We start from the raw sequence: 19,061 nt of genomic DNA on the forward strand, positions 1-19,061 counted from the left end.
TGGTTTCACTGTTTTGTTATTAACTGTCATTATGAAGTACCTATTACTTTATCTAGTAAATGCATTTATAAAACCATCCAAACCTATTTTAGTATTGTAAAATAGTGATAGAGTTTTGGTCCAAAACATTCTTAGAGAAAATGTTAACTGCTTAATTCAGTTTTACAACTATAAGTAGGGCAGATATTTTTTAACACACCCCCTCATGTTTATTGCTGTGAAGAAGATAAGTACTCTCCAGTGTCTTGCTTGATTCAAGAACATCCTGGCCGCTGACTCTTGTAAGCCGTATGGCACTCTTCTGAGATCCAGTGCTGATACATTCCACATGTAACCCCACTGCCCCTAGAAGAGAAACTTTCCTGCTGAGTCAGAGGGGTTTATAGAGATGTGAAATTAATAGACAACCTATGTCTTTTAGAAACTGCTAATATATCTATCCTTTGCCTTCTCACAAGTGGGAAAGTTTCTCCTCCCTCCAGATGGAAATCCATACTTTCCCAGTGAGAAGTATGGGTCACCTAAAGCAGAGTGCCTTGTAAAGAGAGAACATATCTCCATTAAAGTCATCACGACTTGCTGGCTGGCTACAGCTGCCCACAGCCTCACTCCCACCACGTTGGCTCTCTTAACCGCAGGTGGGTTCACTTAGAAGAGCGTGTCATCCAAACCCAGCAGCCATGTTTTTTGGGGGTTCCAAATGTGCCATGTGAACACCAAAGCACATTGTTAAGAGCATATACAGCCAGGAACAGAGTCAAGGGGACCTAAGATAGTGAATGGGTCAAGGTAGTAGATTGGGGCACTAAATTGCTGTAGCAAACTAGAAAGCAAATTCTTGCCATTTCCCTCCCCAGAACAAAGCTGACAACCTAAACCTGGTTAGGTTTCACAAGAGCTGAGGCTCTGGAACATGAGAAGAAGCATAATCCTGAGTATCACATGTGAGGCTGTGGAGGCAGGGCCTAGTCAGCTGTGTTAGCTCAGCAATGTTCAAAGAGAAAAATCAAGCACTGTCTCCCTATATGTGACTGTTTCCTGTGCTCCGCATTGCGGGTTGTAACACAGATTCTGGCAGCCTTTATTCAAACAATAGTTTCCCTTAAATTGTTATTTCTAACGCTGAATGAAGAGATACTACATGCTACACATACCTAATTCTGTCATCCTATTAATTTTAATGAGTATAGCCCCATCTGTCTCAGTCAAGCACTCTCAATGCACATGTGTGTGAGAAAGGTAGGGCAGTGTGCTGCTTTGTTTCTTTGTCCCTGTGCATTGATGTATCATTTCGAGAGCAGTGGCTGTGTGCAGCTGAGAGACTTGGTTTCAGATGTGGTCAGAGCATCCTCAGGCACATTAATAATGGAGGAGTCTGACAGGAGCAGCTTTGCCTGTCTTTGTTTTCCACTGTAGGTGAAGGGAGACATGGATCTCTCTGTTTTGCCAAATAACAACCATCCTGACAAATTCCTGCAGCTTGACGTAAAGTCTTTAACGAGGAACTCAGCCCTCCTTCAGGCCAGCCTGGCGAGGTTTCCAGGTGGAAATTATCCTGCTGCACAACACTGGCAAAACCTTGTCTACTCACAGGTAAGATCTAGGGGCACAAAAATATGGGGATGGAGGCTTGTTTCTTTCTCGCTATCTGCCGTTTCACCATTTATGCAACAAGATGCCTATAGGAACAGAGTACAAGGTAGCTGCTCTGTCTTCCAACTGTCTTTCTGTCTTCCTTAACATTAGGAACTTTTCTTTAATTTATTCATAAAATACATGGATTGTCTCATTCATTAATTCCCCTCCTAGCATTAGCTTCTCTGCCTATCCTCATTTTAGATTTCAGGTTGCCTTCATTTACTCCTTCCCTTCAAAAATTTTCAAACTAACTGTTATATGCACAAATAAGACTTTGGGGGAAAAACTCCCATCTCTATCTTTTGGTGTAATCTAAGCATAAAGCATCAGAAGTTTACACTGCGGGCATAAACAAGCCTCTAACACAGCTGGAGATCTTGCTTCTGCCTCCCTTAGACTAGCTCCCTTTCATAGCATACACAGAAGACTTAGAAAACAGAACAATGGAAACCTAATTATTGAAGGGAAAAAATACAGCGAACTCTCCACTTGAAAAAGTGCTAGCTATTACTGTAGATACTCTTATTTTCCACAGGTGTCTATGTGGACAAGGAATACCAATTAGACCTTCAAACCCAGTGCAGGTTTTATTTCTCTTTTCTTTTGCATTTTCCTTCTTTTTGCTGACCAAAAGAGAAGAATAAAACTGTGATGAGTTCCATCTGCTGGAGTAAACATAAAGGCCCTAACTGTTGCACAACTAATGAAACAGAAATAATCTTTGCTTTAAGACATGAAGGCTAATGGGGTTAGTCAATTTAGAAACAGGAAGAAGCATTTCATTACAGAACAGATGTGACCGACCTACAAACCCCTGCAAGTCATTAAATCCTTTGGAGTGGTTCAAATTCCCTGAACAGAAATTTGTTTTCTTTTAAGAACAGTTGCTACTCATGAGTCCTGGTGTAAAGTGACTCCTTTGTGGTATGTTTGTGGGCTCCTCGGGACCTTTATCATGAGATCATTCAAAATCAAGTACACTCAAATGATTATGTAAGTGTTTCCTCCACCTATAAGGATTTTAATTTATTTCCATTGTAAGGCAGCCTATTATGACAACTGACATTTTTTGAGTTTTGCATCAGTCACTTTGGTAATCCTCAAACCCTTCTGCCATTTCATACCCAGCCATCTTGTTGTTGTTGTATTTGTAGGCGTTCTTTTTTTAGTTTTAAATGAAATGAAATGAAATTGCTCCTTTTTCCTCTTTATTGTTTATATCACAGAATAAAATGATTCAAAAATCAGTTCAGAAAACTTGGCCCTTCTATGCTATGCAGTTTAGTCTAAGAAAACATATCCAATAAATTCCTTTGAGGTTGGAACACATTGATCTAACATCTTTTGTTTGGTACTGAAATTGACCTATTTCCTTCATGTGGAACTTCACAGTTTAAAACTCTGTTGAATGTTGTTCCTAAACCTAAATGAAATGCAAATTTTTAAAAGGCAACTTTTTCTACAGGCCCCATTGGATGGAAATAGTTATTCGAAGAAAAACCAGAGAGGTAAACTTCTGCTTCATAGGTCTTTGAATATGTGTTGTTAATCATCATAAACTTCAAATAAACTTGATTTAGTTATCCTTTTAGCCTAAGAAGAAATGTTAAATGACCTAGTGAAGGCCAGTGTACTAATTGGCCAATTATTAATGCATGGAGTGGAGAGGCAGGACATCAAGTACAAATTCAGGTAATCAGGTAGATGTGGCACAAAGTGTGAGTAACAACAACAATATTCACCACTTCACTTTGCAATGCATCAGTAACTAATTCTCTTTTGGGGATAGATCTTAAAATCCATGATTGATATATTCATTGGATAAAACAATAAATATCATAGAAATGGCCATATAGAAGTTTTAAATATTTGCCATGATACCACGATAGCGTGCCATGAGAGAAGACACTGAATGTGCAAGTATATTGAGGTCTTAGGCACACATAAGGTGGTGGCTACCAAATAGTTCTTAATTTAAAGCTCACACTCCATTGGGGAGTCAGTAAGTCAATGGTAAGAACATGGAATAAAGAAGTTGGAAACTTGGTTTCTTATCTCAAATTCACAATAAACCAGTTTTAGAGACATCCGTCATGGCCCTTAATTCATGCCTCAGTATTTCCACTTGCAGTATTAGGATAATATTTATTTTACGTATTTCCTTAAAAGTGAGAGCAAGTGAAATATGAAGTAAAAGCAATTGAGAGCCAGATTTTCCTATAAAAGATCAAGAATATGTATGGAAGTATGTACATATGTATTGTTATTTATACCAGTATTTCAAAATGTATTGAAGTTATCCTTTCATTAGAATTTATTAGCAGATAATTCCATTTCCATTATTTTATAAATATTGTGGATGAAGGGGTGTGTGTATATGTGTGCATGCATGCACGTGTGTGCACATGGTAGTTGAGGGGATGTACTCAATAAATATGTCAACCTGCATGACTAAACCAAGCAGTAGATATAATACCACATGAAATCTACACAAACTCCAGAGTTGTGTCAACTGATCCTTTCATCCCACACCACACAAGTGCATGGTGTTTAGGATATAGACTACCTTATGGAATGGCAAAGCACTTAACCTGCAGTTATTACCTTCAAACTCGGGGTAACTCAGCAGTTAAAACAGAGATTCCCTAGATTTGAAATGTCACATTGAATTCTTAAATATTGGTATCTATTATCAATGGTTTATCATCTAACTTTTAAAATTCACTTTCCATTTGCAGAAGAAATTCTCCTGGCCATTTTTATATGAGCTAAAGCAATACCATTCAATCTATTTTTTTTTTTCTTTCTGAGACATAGTCTCACTGCGTTACCCCGGCTAGAGTGCAGTGGCACAATCTTGGTTCACTGCAACCTCTGCCTCCCAGATTCAAGCAACTCTCATGCCTCAGCCTCCTGAGTATCTGGGATTACAGGCACCCGCCACCACACCCGGCTAATTTTTGTATTTTTAGTAGAGATGGGCTTTCGCCATGTTGGCCAGGCTGGCCTCGAACTCTTGCTTCAAGCTATCCATCCAACTTGGCCTCCCAAAGTGCTGGATTATAGGCATGAGTCACCATGCCTGGCCTCAACCAAGGAAAATAAGCCGTGATGGTCTCAGTTGATTCAGTAACCAGGGACATTGTAATTCCCATCTATGCAGATACTCAGGTCTCCCATATTTACAGAGAGTATACACAGATATTATTTGATTCTGTTATATTTATACTTCTCCTTAAATTCTTTCACCAGAGAAATAAAGAAGCTTCACAACAAGTTTCATGTCAGTGCAGTGAAGAAACATTCACCAAAATCTAATGTTTCTAATTGTTAAATTAATTTTGGGGATGTTTCTGATGAAGGCATTTAGAAATGTATTCCAAATATTTCTGCCAACCCCTTTATAAAACAAGTAATGAAAAAAGGCTGATATTTTTTAAATGTGATAAAATAATATGTTTTTCAAACAACCCCATCAAAAAGTGGGCAAAAGATATGAACAGACATTTCTCAAAAGAAGACATTTATGCGGCCAACAAACGTGAAAAAAAGCTCATCATCACTGGTCATTAGAGAAATGCAAATCAAAACCACAATGAGATACCATCTCATGCCAGTTAGAATGGTGATCATTAAAAAGTCAGGAAGCAACAGATGCTGACGAGGATGTGGAGAAATAGGAACGCTTTTACACTGTTGGTGGGAATGTAAACTAGTTCAACCATTGTGGAAGACAGTGTGGCGATTCCTCAAGGATCTAGAACTAGAAATACCATTTGACCCAGCAATCCCATTACTGGGTATATACCCAAAGGATTATAAATGATTCTACTATAAAGACACATGCACACGTATGTTTATTGAGTCACTGTTCACAACAGCAAAGACTTGGAACCAACCCAAGTGTCCATCAATGATAGAGTGGATAAAGAAAATGTGGCACATATACACCATGGAATACTATGCAGCCATAAAAAAGGATGAGCTCATGTCCTTTGCAGGGACATGGATGAAGCTGGAAACCATCATTCTCAAAAACTATCACAAGAACCGAAGACCAAACACCGCATGTTCTCACTCATAATAGGAAGCTGAACAATGAGAACACATGGACACAGGGAGGGGAACATCACACATCAGTACCTGTCCAGGGTTTGGAGGCAAGGGGAGGGATAGCATTAGGACAAATACCTAATGCATGCAGGGCTTAAAACCTAGATAATGGGTTGATGGGTGCAGCAAACCACCATGGCACATGTATACCTATGTAACGAACCTGCACGTTCTGTACATGTATCCTAGAACTTAAAGTATAATTTAAAAAAAAATTCAAATGGCAAGAAAGAAAAATGTGTGTCTTTTTTTTTCCATTTATTGTGGTGGGCCTTAATTTTCTAATTAGCAGTTGCACGTCAGAATATTTTCAGACTAACACCTTTGTTATATCTTTTCCTGGCTTCTATCACATCAGTTTCAGAATCAAGGAGCATTCCAGACTAAACCCGTGAGATGGAGGGAAAGGCTAAGGGTGAGAGGCTGCTCTTCCATTGATTTCTAGACAATGTCATTTACTGAATTTATTTCCTAATCACCTTTCTGCACTCTTTTTCAATCCAATCACACTCTTTTTTCCCATAAATTTCAATGTCTTTTCTTTTTATCATGGTTTTTTTTGTGCATAATTGTATTTCTTCTGTCTCTGAACACACATCATGCCTTCCTAAGACTGTCTCTATTTTCAATCTTCCATTTACTATTTTGAAAAAAACAGTGCTGGGGCCTTGTGCTGTGGCTCATGCTGTAATCCCAGCACTTTGGGAGGCTGAGGTGGGCAGATCACTTGAGGCCAGGAGTTCAAAGTCAGCTGGCCAACATGGCAAAACCCCAGCTATACTAAAAATTTAAAAATTAGCCTCGCGTGGTGGCATGGCCTGTAATCCCAGCTACTTAGGAGGCTAAGGCATGAGAAATGCTTGAAGCTGGAAGGCAGAGGTTGCAGTTAGCCAAGATCGCGCCACTGCACTCTAGCCCAGGCAACAGAGCATGACTCTGTTTCAAAAAAAAAAAAAAAAAATCCCAGCACTTTGGGAGGCCAAGGCGGGTGGATCACCAGGTCAGGAGTTCGAGACCAGCCTGGCCAACATGGTGAAACCTTGTCTCTACTAGAAACCCCGTCTCTACTAAAGATACAAAAAATTAGCTGGACTTGCTGGCGCGCACCTGTAATCCCAGCTACTCGGGAGGCTGAGGCAGGAGAATCGCTTGAACCGGGGAGATGGAGATTGCAGTGAGCTGAGATTGTGACATTGCACTCCAGCCTGGACGACAGGTGGGAATCCATTGAAAGAGAGAGAGAGAGAGTGAGAGAGAGAGAGAGAGAGAGAGAGAGAAAGGAAGGGAAGGAAGGAAGGAAGGAAGGAAGGAAGGAAGGAAGGAAGGAAGGAAGGAAGGAAGGAAAAAGAAAAAGAGAGAAAGAAAAAGAAAGAAAGAAAGAAAGAGAAAGAGAAAGAAAGAAAAGAACAGTGCTGCACAATACCATAATTTCTCCTTTCTAAGCTTATATTGGATGACAATGTGGTACTTTGCAGGTGCTTATATTATCTAGGAAGTAGACTGATAGCATCATCAAGTTCTTCAGGGCACCAAGTTATACTAAATTTATAGGATTAGAGAATTGGCCACGGATGGTATATTTCCGAAAACAACACCCAAATTGCTCCACCAAACTGTTCTTAGTTGAGACCCAAATGTCTCTGGCATGAAAGCCTATATTAAAGGTACCTTGTATGTTATAATACCACCTGTGAGCACCAAGAGCCCTGGTTATCTGCAGGGAAAGTCAGGACATAAGGTTTCAGAGAAGCCTGAATCACACCATGGAGGGTCCATGGGCTTTGTCTAAGATTTTGAATTTTATCCTGAAAATTTTGAAGAATCAGTGAAAAATTTAAGCAGAAGAATGACACAATCAAATATGTACTTTATAAAGCTTTCCATTCTAGCAATTTAAAACAAAAATTTTGTGTTCACAAAAGAGCTGATTTTCTGAGAAAGTTTATGTGCTGACACATGAAATACACACAAAATGCCTTCTTTTCACTAAGATTATGATAAGGATTACACTGAATGCATAGATCAAAATGGAGAAAACAGAAATCTTTATGACCTTGATTCTCTCAATCCATGAACATGATGTATCGTTTTATTTATTCAGTTCTTCATATGGCCTTCGATAATATCTAGTAATTCTCCACAAAAAACTATTCCATATAATTTGTTAGGTTTAAATCTAAATACTTATATTATTTTTCCCTTGATAATAGTACCTTTTAAGTCATGTTTTATAATAGAGCATTACTCATGCATACTATTGATCATTATATACTGATTTTGAATCCAGAAAGTTGAAATCTCTTATTTTGCCCATAAACATCCCTGTAGATAATCATGTCATCTGCTATTTGTTTATTTATAACCCTATTTCTTTTATTTACTTATGTTTCTATTCTTTTTGCATCGCTTTGAGCTTCCACTGCAAAATTATATGGACATTGTGATTACTAGCATCCTTTTATTAATTCTGAAACTAAAATAAATGTTTCTAATATTAAACAATTAAGTAAACTGTGTTCTGTAAGTTTGGGGCCTATTCCCTTAATTAGCTTAAGAAAATTTTCTACCAGTTCTAGTTCACTAAGAGTGTTTGCTTTAAATATGTTTGAATATTTTGAAAGTCTTTTTCTGACCTATTGTAAAATTTAATGTTTTTTTTCCTGTTAATGTGGTAAATTTCATTAATATTCTAATATTAAACCATCCTGTTGGTATAACATCTTTCCCCGGTAAAAATCTGTTTTATCTTGTTACATATAATTTGTACATATTGTAGGATTCTGTTCAGCAATATTGCATTTATAATTTTGCATTTATGTGTATAAGAGAAATTGGCTTATACTTTTCTTTTACTTACTGCCCTCATCTGAAGTTTATACTAACTTCAAAAGTGAGCTGGGGATTGTTCCTTTTCCTATTTTCTGGAAGAATTTGACTAAGAAATTACATATTTTGAGAATGGTAGAAGTTGACTGCAAAACCCTCTGACCTGCTGTTCTTAAATGTGTGTTTTTGGAGGAGGTTTAAAACTATTGATTCGACTAGTCAAATTATCACAGGTTTGTTAATTTTTTTTTAGTTTTTCTTAAATAAGTTTGGTAAGTTATATTATGTAAGAAATTGTCCGACTGCACATAAATGTTTAAAGTCGCTCAGTTTATTTTCTGATTGTTTCTTAATCTCTGCTGTGTCTCTTGTCAAGTCCCCTTTACATTCCTAACTGGGTAGATTTGTGTCTCTACTATTTTTCTTGAGCAGTATTGCCAGAGATATTTTAAATGTGTTTTTCCAAAGAAATAGCTTGCAACTTTGTTTATCTTCTCCATTGTATATGTGTATTCTCTTTAATATGTGTTGATTCTGTCTTTACATTTATGATTTCATTTTGACTGTTTTATTATACTTATTCAAAGGCTTTATTTTTAAGACTTTTAATTCAATGCTTAATACTTCATTAATTTTCTCATTCTGCTTTATAATGCAAGTATATATGCCCATAATATTCTCTCAAAATACCATTTCAGATCCAGCCAACAATTTTGTAATGTAGCATTTCTCACTTTCATTCTGTCCTAAATTTTAAAATGTTTATTATTATTTCTTTGAAATGTATTTTTAAATGTCAGCAGAATGTGTTATTTTATGTTTTTGATAATGATTTCTAGATTTATAACTAAGTTGTCAATGGTTGAAAAGCATGGTCCATGTAATATTGAACCTTTGAAATTTGTTTTGGAATTTAACATTCTATCAATTTTATAAAATTTTCAGTGTATATTTTTAAAATGAATATTTTCAATTGTTTAATAAAGACATCCATATATGTCACTTGAACAAACCTTTTGATTTTATGGTTCACATCTTCTTTATTCTTTTTTTTTCCATAAGTTATTGAGGTACAGGTGGTATTTGGTTACATAAGTAAGTTCTTTAGTGGTGATTTATGAGATTTTGGTGCACCCATCACCCAAGCAGTATACACTGCACCATATTTGTACTCTTCTATCCTTCACCACCTCACACTCTTCCCTCCAAGTCCTGAAAGTCCATTGCATCATTCTTATGCCTTTGTGCCCTCATAGCCTAGCTCCTACATGTCAGTGAGAACATACGATGTTTGGTTTTCCATTCCTGAGTTACTTCACTTAGAATAATAGTCTCCAATCTCATCCAGGTTCTTTATTCTTAATGATTGTTTCACATGCTTGAGAAAAATTACATGTATAAATTTCTCTCTGTAATTATTTTAAGTTTTGTTTTATAAATGTTAAGACTATTTTATTAGATGCATACAAGTTTAGAATAATAATATTTTACTAATGTTAACTAACTTTATTCATTTTCTAGCAACATTCTTTATATCTAGCAAAGCTTTTGACCATGTCTATTTTGTCTCCAAGGATCTTGCCAGGAATTTTACTGGTCAAGCTTGAGTTTCTTTAGGTTTGCTGAGCATCTAGTAAGGCTTTAGCACAGTAAAAAAAAAAAAATATATATATATATATACACACACAAACATATATGTACATACACACATATATACACATATGTGTGTATATTTATATATAATGGTGTATGAATATATTATATATGCCATATGTATCACCTAATATATATATATCATCACATATGTATAATCATCTTCTGCTATATAGAGCACATTCACAAGAGTCCTGAGATGTGTGTAGTGTCACAAAAAAAGAAAGTAAGCCAAAATCTTGTGAAAGATTTCAAGGGCCAGGCTTGGAAGTGGTCTTTCATCCACATATCAATGGACATAAAACATGTGGCCCCAATATAAAATCAAAAACAGACTGGGAAAGGCAGATATCCTCTGTGCTTAGGAAGTGAAAATCAGTCACAACACCCAGTTCTCATTGTTTATATTTGCCTAGTATAAATTTTTATATTTTTTTACTCTAATTCTTTCTGAATCTTTATATTTTAGGCATTTCTGTTGTAAATATTTTATAATTTAATTCATTTTTAAAAATCTGATCTGACAATCCCTGTCATTGCAATAGGGAGTTTATTCCATGTACATTTAATGTGATTATTTATAATTGTTTTTCTATGTTTCTGAGATTTTCCACCTGTATTTTTTTTTTTGTAGTCTTTTTAAAGATTGTTTGGTCTTCATCTTTTTCCTACTGCTCTGGTGACTTAGAAACTGTACAATCTTTCTCCACTTGTTAGTAATATCTCTATCTCCTCACTGAAATTATTTCTTAAAATTTTCTAATGAAAAATGTGTGTTAAACTTACTATACTCCAGTGTATTCATTTCTCTTTAAAATTCACAAATTAGTGATTATTACTATTATCTCTATTTCTTTTTTTTTTTTTTTTTTCACCTAAATCAATGCTTGCCTGGATTCACACACACATTTATCAATTTTTTTGCTTTCTGTCTTTCTTTCTCTCTCACATTTCTCTTGTATCTTAAACATCCGTTATCAACTTTCTTCCTGAATTACATTTTTAGAGTTTTTACAATAAACTATTAATTTTGTACACTTCATTTTCTTTGTTCAAAAATGCCTTCTATCTCACTCTATTTATTGAATTATAGTTTACTTCACATAGAGTATATAATGATTAAAGTATATAAATGATAAATGAACAAAGTTATGCTTAATACAGAAAACCTAGGTAAGCTTTGAAGTGTTACCTTTTTTAAATAAATATTTTAAAAGGTAATTTATTTTACTGCCCAGGTAATTAAAATAGTTGAATTACTGTTGAGTTTTCCTCTGGTAAATGTATTCTTTCTTGTGCAGTAGAGTGAAGGGTTTTTTGTTGTTGATGTTCTGAAAGTTATTTAAAAAAATTTATCAAGATACAAATAAAAGCTCAAATAAAATCAGTATTGCTTATTTTGTGATTAAATTCATAATAAATTTATACTATTAATTTTCCTTCACCTGTCTCTCAGACATAAAATTCACATGCACTGCAAAAATAAATAGTACTATGCTCTATAATAAACCTCACAACTTTCAAAAATATCATCTAGAAATAAGGGTTTGAATGTTCTTTTAAAATGTATCTCTGAGTCTTTTGCTATTTTTACACATTAGATTTTCTAAGTCTATGTACATTGTAATAGAGTGTGTACTTTTTTTCTTGATCTCCCCAAAACTGTATTTTCATTTATAGATCTTTCTTATTTAAGAAACTTAACCAACAGTGTAGAAGACAATCTGACAAAGCCAATTTGTCAATGTCAGGAGAATTATCCCTTTTCAGAGATGATCAAAGATGCCTAGCCTTGAAGAAAAAAAAATTAAGTAAAAATTATGCTAAGTTCATACCATTTAAATTTCTTATCAAATTACTTTTTGCTCAATTCAGAAACATTACTTTTGAAGCAATCTATCTTTGAGATAAATGCTAAGCCAAAAAGATTTATTATTTCATTGCAAACTTCAGTTTTACAGAACATAAGTTGACTTTGAGCAGACCAAAGACCTATTAAAGTCAGAAAGCGGTCTGCAAGTTGAGCTCTAAGTATGTGAAAAATGCATGGATTAAGAAAATTAGGGAAATCCAACACCGAAGAGAATGGGAACGGTTTTATCTAGGTGATTTTTTTTCCTGCTAGCCATTTCAGAAGGAAACTACATTTAACAGTTTCCAACTTTAGCTTATGTCATATAAATTAATGTTACCTATATACACCAATAAATGTTGACAGCATCAGAGTATTGATAATCATAAATATGACTCAGAAGAATAAAATTCCTATTAAATATTCTCTGTTTTGGGTGTCTAAAATACATGACATACATTTACTGAAAAATATCTGTAAATTAAGGAAATGAGCCACTTCTTTTTAAAGATTAAAGATTATCTAAAATGAACTTATATGAAATCCCTCTCTTGATGTCCTATCACAAATGAAACATGACTCTATAAGCTTTTTGATTCTTCTCAATTTGTATTTGACCAATGAACAAATTTTAATTTCCAAAATGAACAAATTTTTAATTTCTACCTTCATGATAGCTTGATATACTTAAGAAGAAAACAAAACAAAGTAAAAATCTGAAGGTCAAGTCAGACCCAGAAAAGTGCACATTATATGATTTTATTTACAGAAAATATGAGATGAGTCCAAACTAATCTATGCTGTTAGAATTTGGGTGCTATTATAGTTATGCTTTGGGCAGGGGGAGGGAGGGTGACTGGAAAGGAGCATGAAGTGTGCTAGTAATGTCATATTTCTAGGTCTGGATGTTGAATCTTTGGTTTGCAAGAATTTATAGAGCTATGTATTTATATATATGAATATTATGCTCCAATTTAAAAAGTTTTTAAAAACCTGAAAATCAGTATTAGAGCTATCTGACAGCCAGTCTTTACACACACAGATACTAAATTACATGTACAGTGCTAAGTTAGCTTAGACCTCAAAGTGGTCTGAAATGGGAGCCATGATAGTATTTGTGAAAGTCGAGGCATATCTCTAAAATGCCTTTTAATTTTGACTTTGCTGGATTAGCATAGCAATATTAAATACTATTTTAATAAGTCATGGAATATAAAAATAGAGATAAGCAAAATGTCATTAAGTCTCAACACAAATAACCTGAGAAAAGTTGGCTTTATTCTGAACTCTATTTGAATTAGAGAGTAAACAAGGCTCTTTCTCTGTAGTTATAAAATAGCATTTTAATGAATGATTAGTAAAGCTGTTCAAGATCACACACAAAGAAAAAACTCAATTGATGTTAGATTTCTGGGTCAAACGAAACTCTAGAATCCTTTTCTCATTCATTGTCCTAATCTGTTGGGTTTCTGCACAAAATCAGCACATTATCAGGTACAGTTATCTCACATTGCATTCCCTACTATCAGAAGGCCCGTTGCTAAGAGATGCCTTGTTTCTTTGTCTCTTAGAGGGAAAAGAAGAATATTGCTGCTCAACGAATTAGGGGATCCAGTGCAGACAGCCTTGTCACTGCTGATAGTCCCCCACCATCCATGTCATCAGTTATGAAGAATAACCCACTCTATGGTGACCTAAGTTTGGAGGAAGCTATGGAAGAAAGAAAAAAGAACCCATCATGGACCATTGAGGAATATGACAAACGTTCCCTGCACACAAACCTCTCTGGACATCTGAAGGTACTCATGACTAAGAGTCAACCTCTTCAACTGATAAGGGAGATCAGTCAAATAATCCTAAAAGAAAGCAATATTGAAGTGACAGGTACTCTTCACTAGGGGCAGAATCTCTAGATTTCAGAGCATTTTGGCTCCTGGCTTTTCTTTCTCCCTCCTAGTCAGTATTTGTGTTTATTTGTTTTGAGTTTTACAGTTTCAACAGTTACTGGCAATGTATAGTGTAGAGAAGAAAAAAACCATGTGGTACAGAACAAAGGTTTTCCAGGAGGGTAAAAGATTTATTGAAAATTAATTTGCAAGATCACATTTTCTGTTAGTTTGTAAACATTTATGTTCATGAACACTTAAGAGCTGATTCCCTATTCTACATTTATTCAAAAATATTTATTAAGTGTTCTGTGTTAGGCACTGTGCAAGGAATTTCTCATCAAAGATTATTTTATCTCAGCCCTCTCAGTGATTTAAGATTGCAGATTTACATTTTGGTCATTTTCCTGTGTCTCAGTAACAAAACAAAACAAAAACATTTCAACACAGGAAAAGTATGCGATGAACTCATTCACCCAGCTGAAACCCAACTTAAGTTTTTCTTTCTTTGTTTGCCCCCACTGGTGTCACCCCATCACATGAAAAACTTCAAAATACCTGAAAAGCAAGGAAGCAGCCCTCTGTTTTCTGAACAGACTGGATTCCTACCCAGCCTTGGCTTGCTTCCACCTGCCCTAGGCCAGGAAGGCCTGCCATTTTCCAAGTACATACCCTTCATTTAAAAATGTTTATCTAAGTTAAGTCCCATACCTTAAGCACTCGAGAATTTTTTTCTTTTTTTTTTGAAGAGGACAGCACCCTGTCTCCTTGAATCCTACTCACACTTTTTACAATTTCAAATATGAGCTGCTCAAAAGACCCACTGTCCAGAATCTTTGAAGTTTCTTAATCTCTTAGTAGATTGAATGTATCTCCTCCTTTATGTAGCCCATTTTCCAGAGAAGTTTACATAACAGATGCTCTCCACAGAAATAATAATCTTGTGTTTCTTTTTCCTTCTTTCTTTAAATTTTGCATTCCTTACCAAGAGTCTTAAGGACAGCTAAAAAGTCACCCCTACTATTAGAAAAAAAAAGTACTGATTTATTTTACAAACATTTCTTGACTGTATGTTAGGGCCTCTTCCTTTTGCTGTTTACATGCAAAATAAGGGAACTATAGAGGTGAATGTTCCTGTCCCTACCCTCAAAAAGTTGATCTAACTGAGCCAATTAACAGACAATAACTATAGAAAAAGATAAAGGAAGCTAACGGTAATAGTAACAGAAAGTGCCATGCAGTGTTCTGACTCATAAGTGGGAGTTGAACAATGAGAATACATGGACACAGGGAGGGGAACAACACACTCTGGGGCCTGTGACGGGTGGGAGGCAAGGGGAAGGAGAACATCAGGACAAATACCTAATGCATGCGGGACTTAAAACCTAGATGATGGGTTCATAGGTGCAGCAAACCACCGTGGCACAGGTATAAGTATGTAACAAACCTGCACATTCTGCACATGTATCCCAGAACTTAAGGTAAAAAAAAAAAAAAAAAAATCTGTACCCTAAATTCTCAGGATACACTTTACCTATATAGAAAACTTGTACATGTAACCCTAAAGCTAAAATAAAAGTTCGCAAAAAAAGAAACCAAAATGCCTTTTCCCTCACATTTGCCAATACTGGTTACTTTTCAAATAAATCATCAATGACTGGAAAAAATGGTAACACATTGTTTGCTGATTTTCATTTTTCTGATTACCAGGTAAGGCTGAATATTCTAGTAAAAGTATAAAACTTCTTTACTATAAAAGCCCAAATTAGGATTAGTGTTTTAGCACATAATTATCTCCTGTTAAACGTTGCCATAGGCTTACCTATGATACTCTTCATTCTCCATCCTAGGAAACTGCTGATTTTCAGGTTTTCTGCTCTTTCTTTGTGGAATTAGTCCATCATCACCATTGCCAGCAGCAGCACAATCAGTCAGGTTTTCTGATAATCCCACGTTATTACTTCCGTGCTTCTTTATTTCTTCTTCAACCTTGAGTAGAAGTTTGATATTAAGAATGGTTATTACTTTATACAATAAAAAGAAGTTTCGTTTCACTGAAAAAAAATAAAGAAGAAAAATAAAAAAGACAAAGTGCATGTAGGATAGGAAGGGGGCACAAATCACATTTGATTATAAAAGGAATTCATGAAAAAATAAACTTATGGGCTTGAAGGATGTATAGAATTCCCAAAGGTATAGATGGTTTGCCTAAGTGGGAAGGCTCTTTTGTCAGGAGTAGCAAGAGCAAAGGCAGAAATATAGGAGCTATAGGTTAAGTAATAGAATAATGAGAAAATAAGCCTAGAAAATAAAGCTAAAAAATGTTTGAATGTTACACTTAGGAAATTGAATATTATTGGCAATAAGGAGTTATTTTTTAAGCTGGACAATTATATGAGTTATGTTTAGGAAGAATGAGCCATATGTACAATGAGTGCCATGTTTTACTACAATCAGGACCTGTTTCGTCCCCAACCCAGTCCTCTGTTTACACTCTCACTCTCCCTAAAGCAGTGGACTCTGAGGTCTGAGGCCTGTTTCACAGGCCTCATAAGGTTATTCGTCAGCACTAACTTCCTAAGAGAAGTTTCTGGAAGCCATAACTTTTGTTTTCATTAAAATTTTTTCTTATACCTCACTAATTCATCTTTCATCTTCACCCTTGTCTATATCTCATAGAGCCCCTAACTTATTTTCTGAAACCTTGACACCACTTTTAGGCTATAAACCCAAGTCCCTGTGGTCACTCACATTTTTCTACATTGGTAAGAGTTTATAAGCCAGAAAAGAGAAAAGAAATCCATGTTTTATTACAAAGGAAAGCTAGAAGCAGAATGTGACAAAATAGTCTCTATTAGTGAAGCTCTTAGTGGAGAACAGAGGCATTAAACTTACAAAGTGCAGGCCTCTGATTAGGACAGAAAATGAAGGATAGGCATGAGGTAGACGAGGATTTTTACATCATTACCCTTCTTCACAGATCATCCATATTTTATTTTAACATTTTAGCATTTCTAAAACTAAGAAGTTCAAACTAGTACTAGGGTAATGGGAGAATTATATTGCCATCATCAGAATCTATCCTCGCTTTCTATTAATACATGCATGCATATTCCTCTCCTAGCAGTGCACCTGGAAGTCTGAAGTTAGTTCATTGACCCCTGACGCTGATAAAGAAAACTTGCTGTGCCACGTTTCAGCTGACTTTAAGTCTCCTGAGACTGGAGAGGCAAAGAGAGGGTAGGCAGTCCACTGTAAGTCATAACAGTAAAGCAGGTGAAATATAATGAAGCATGAAGTAGGTTTGTGAAAGCAGAGATTGAGTATTCATTGTAAATTTGTTGTATATAAGGCATAGACACCAAATCTACAGCACCAAAACATAGCAAGAGATGTAACACGAAAAAAGTGTATTTTTATAAATGTATGGACAATAGACTTTGCAGGTGATTTATCAGGTACACGAGATCAGGTTGACTTGATAATTCTATGGGCCTGGAAGGAAAGATGAAGTCTGTGAAAGAAAGAGAGACATGGGGAATAAATAAGAGCTGATATGGGGAAGAATATAATGGGTCCTTTTTTCAGGAGGTCAAACAAAGTTTCTGCATGCTAGACATGTGGCAGCCCTCTACAGGGAAAATCAGTGGGTCAAGAGTAATGGAAGAGACTCCTGACTTTTAGCCCTCCTACTTCCATGAAAGTCAGCTTCCGGATTTACTGAAAACGCCGCCAAGCATGTTTATTCCTGCCATGCAGACAAAATCAAACCTCAAAGGTTCATCTAAAGCAAAGAATTTTCATTTTATTTCAACTTACTAAGCTGAATTACATGCACTATTTATAGGATGTAAGGAACACCAAATTGGCTACAATATGATAGAAACACCGTTGTGTTTCTGACCCTCTAATGTGAGCAATTTAATTAAAGAATCATGGAGGCCTCCTAATTAATTCTGATGCAGACCTACAATTTGGAACTGCAGGGATTCCTTGTCAGCCAGGAGACTGTAGCTGCAATTTTATGCTATTCAAGGAAGCCTCATACCGCTCATGTGAGCCATGACATTGAAGCCTTGCCCAGGACAGAGTGAATATGGACCATCAATCCCCGTGACAGTGTCTCATTCTGCAATCTTAATTAATTTGTAACACTGACTGATTACTGATTAATCATATTCTCCATGTAATTTTCTTTTAGGAAAATCCTAATGACCTGCGGTTTTGGTTGGGAGACATGTACACTCCAGGTTTTGACACTTTATTGAAAAAGGAAGAGAAACAAGAAAAGCATTCAAAATTCTGTCGTATGGGTCTGATTTTACTTGTCGTTATCTCCATCTTGGTTACCATAGTGACTATTATTACTTTTTCCACCTGAGGAAACTGCAACAGTCAGAGCTACTTTAAATTTCCTAAAAAATTTTCTGATAAACATTTGAAACCCCGCCCCAAAATAACAAAAAAAAACGTACATGCAGTGTGAATTGATTGTTGATTGTATTATTAACTGTAATTGTCCTGAAGAATGTGAATGTCGGGCGTGGTATGCTGGCTTCCCCACTTTGTTCTATAAAAGCTTTGTAAGAGTGCCAGCCTAACTTTGTCCTTTGGGAAGCAGGAATTCTGAGGACCATAATCACAGAATAGTCACTATATGCAACACACATTAAATATCTTTATAGGGAGCAAACAGTATCAAAAATTGTCAGCAGCTTTGTTTTCATGCTTAAACTATATTAACCTTGTTTTAAAAATACTGTTAACTCTTTACCACCTCATCCTCCTGTAATCACCAGAAAAGTTTGAGCTGTTAATTTCTTTTTTAACCAACTGCTGGGTAGCTAGGATAAAAATCTTCTGGTTGTGCTGCCAACTGAGTTAGATTCATTCTCTGTTTTATTTTCCTGTATTTCTGTTTAAGTCAGAAAAAAGGAATGAGGGAAATATCTTATTCAAATCTATTCTTATTTCCCCAGTAATCATCTATGATGCCCCAATTTCATGTTGCAATTTTAATAGAATTAAACTTGGATAGGCCATAGTTACATAATTAATTACATTTAGATCCAATGTATCCAAATTGACTGTGA

The 19,061-nt window shown here is 35.6% G+C and overlaps 1 protein-coding gene across 1 annotated transcript; it reads left to right on the forward strand.

The window, feature by feature from the left end:
* The first annotated feature begins 1,428 nt into the window (after window positions 1-1,428).
* On the forward strand, window positions 1,429-18,349 carry MINAR2 (membrane integral NOTCH2 associated receptor 2). The gene is made up of 3 exons (XM_054488424.1): window positions 1,429-1,593; window positions 13,654-13,881; window positions 18,170-18,349. The coding sequence occupies exons 1-3, from the start codon at window positions 1,429-1,431 to the stop codon at window positions 18,347-18,349; spliced, it is 573 nt and encodes a 190-aa protein (XP_054344399.1).
* Window positions 18,350-19,061: the final 712 nt, after the last annotated feature.

The sequence above is a fragment of the Pongo pygmaeus genome, chromosome 4 (genome assembly GCF_028885625.2).
Source record: "Pongo pygmaeus isolate AG05252 chromosome 4, NHGRI_mPonPyg2-v2.0_pri, whole genome shotgun sequence".
Lineage (NCBI taxonomy): Eukaryota > Metazoa > Chordata > Mammalia > Primates > Hominidae > Pongo > Pongo pygmaeus.

What these genes read in the sequence shown, in the direction of transcription:
- MINAR2 (XM_054488424.1), top strand. Translation starts at nt 1,429, where the DNA reads ATGGATCTCTCTGTTTTGCCAAATAACAACCATCCTGACAAATTCCTG. An exon ending in AAAACCTTGTCTACTCACAG is followed by an intron (nt 1,594 to 13,653) that starts GTAAGATCTAGG and finishes TTTGTCTCTTAG; the next exon opens with AGGGAAAAGAAGAATATTGC. An exon ending in ACCTCTCTGGACATCTGAAG is followed by an intron (nt 13,882 to 18,169) that starts GTACTCATGACT and finishes ATTTTCTTTTAG; the next exon opens with GAAAATCCTAATGACCTGCG.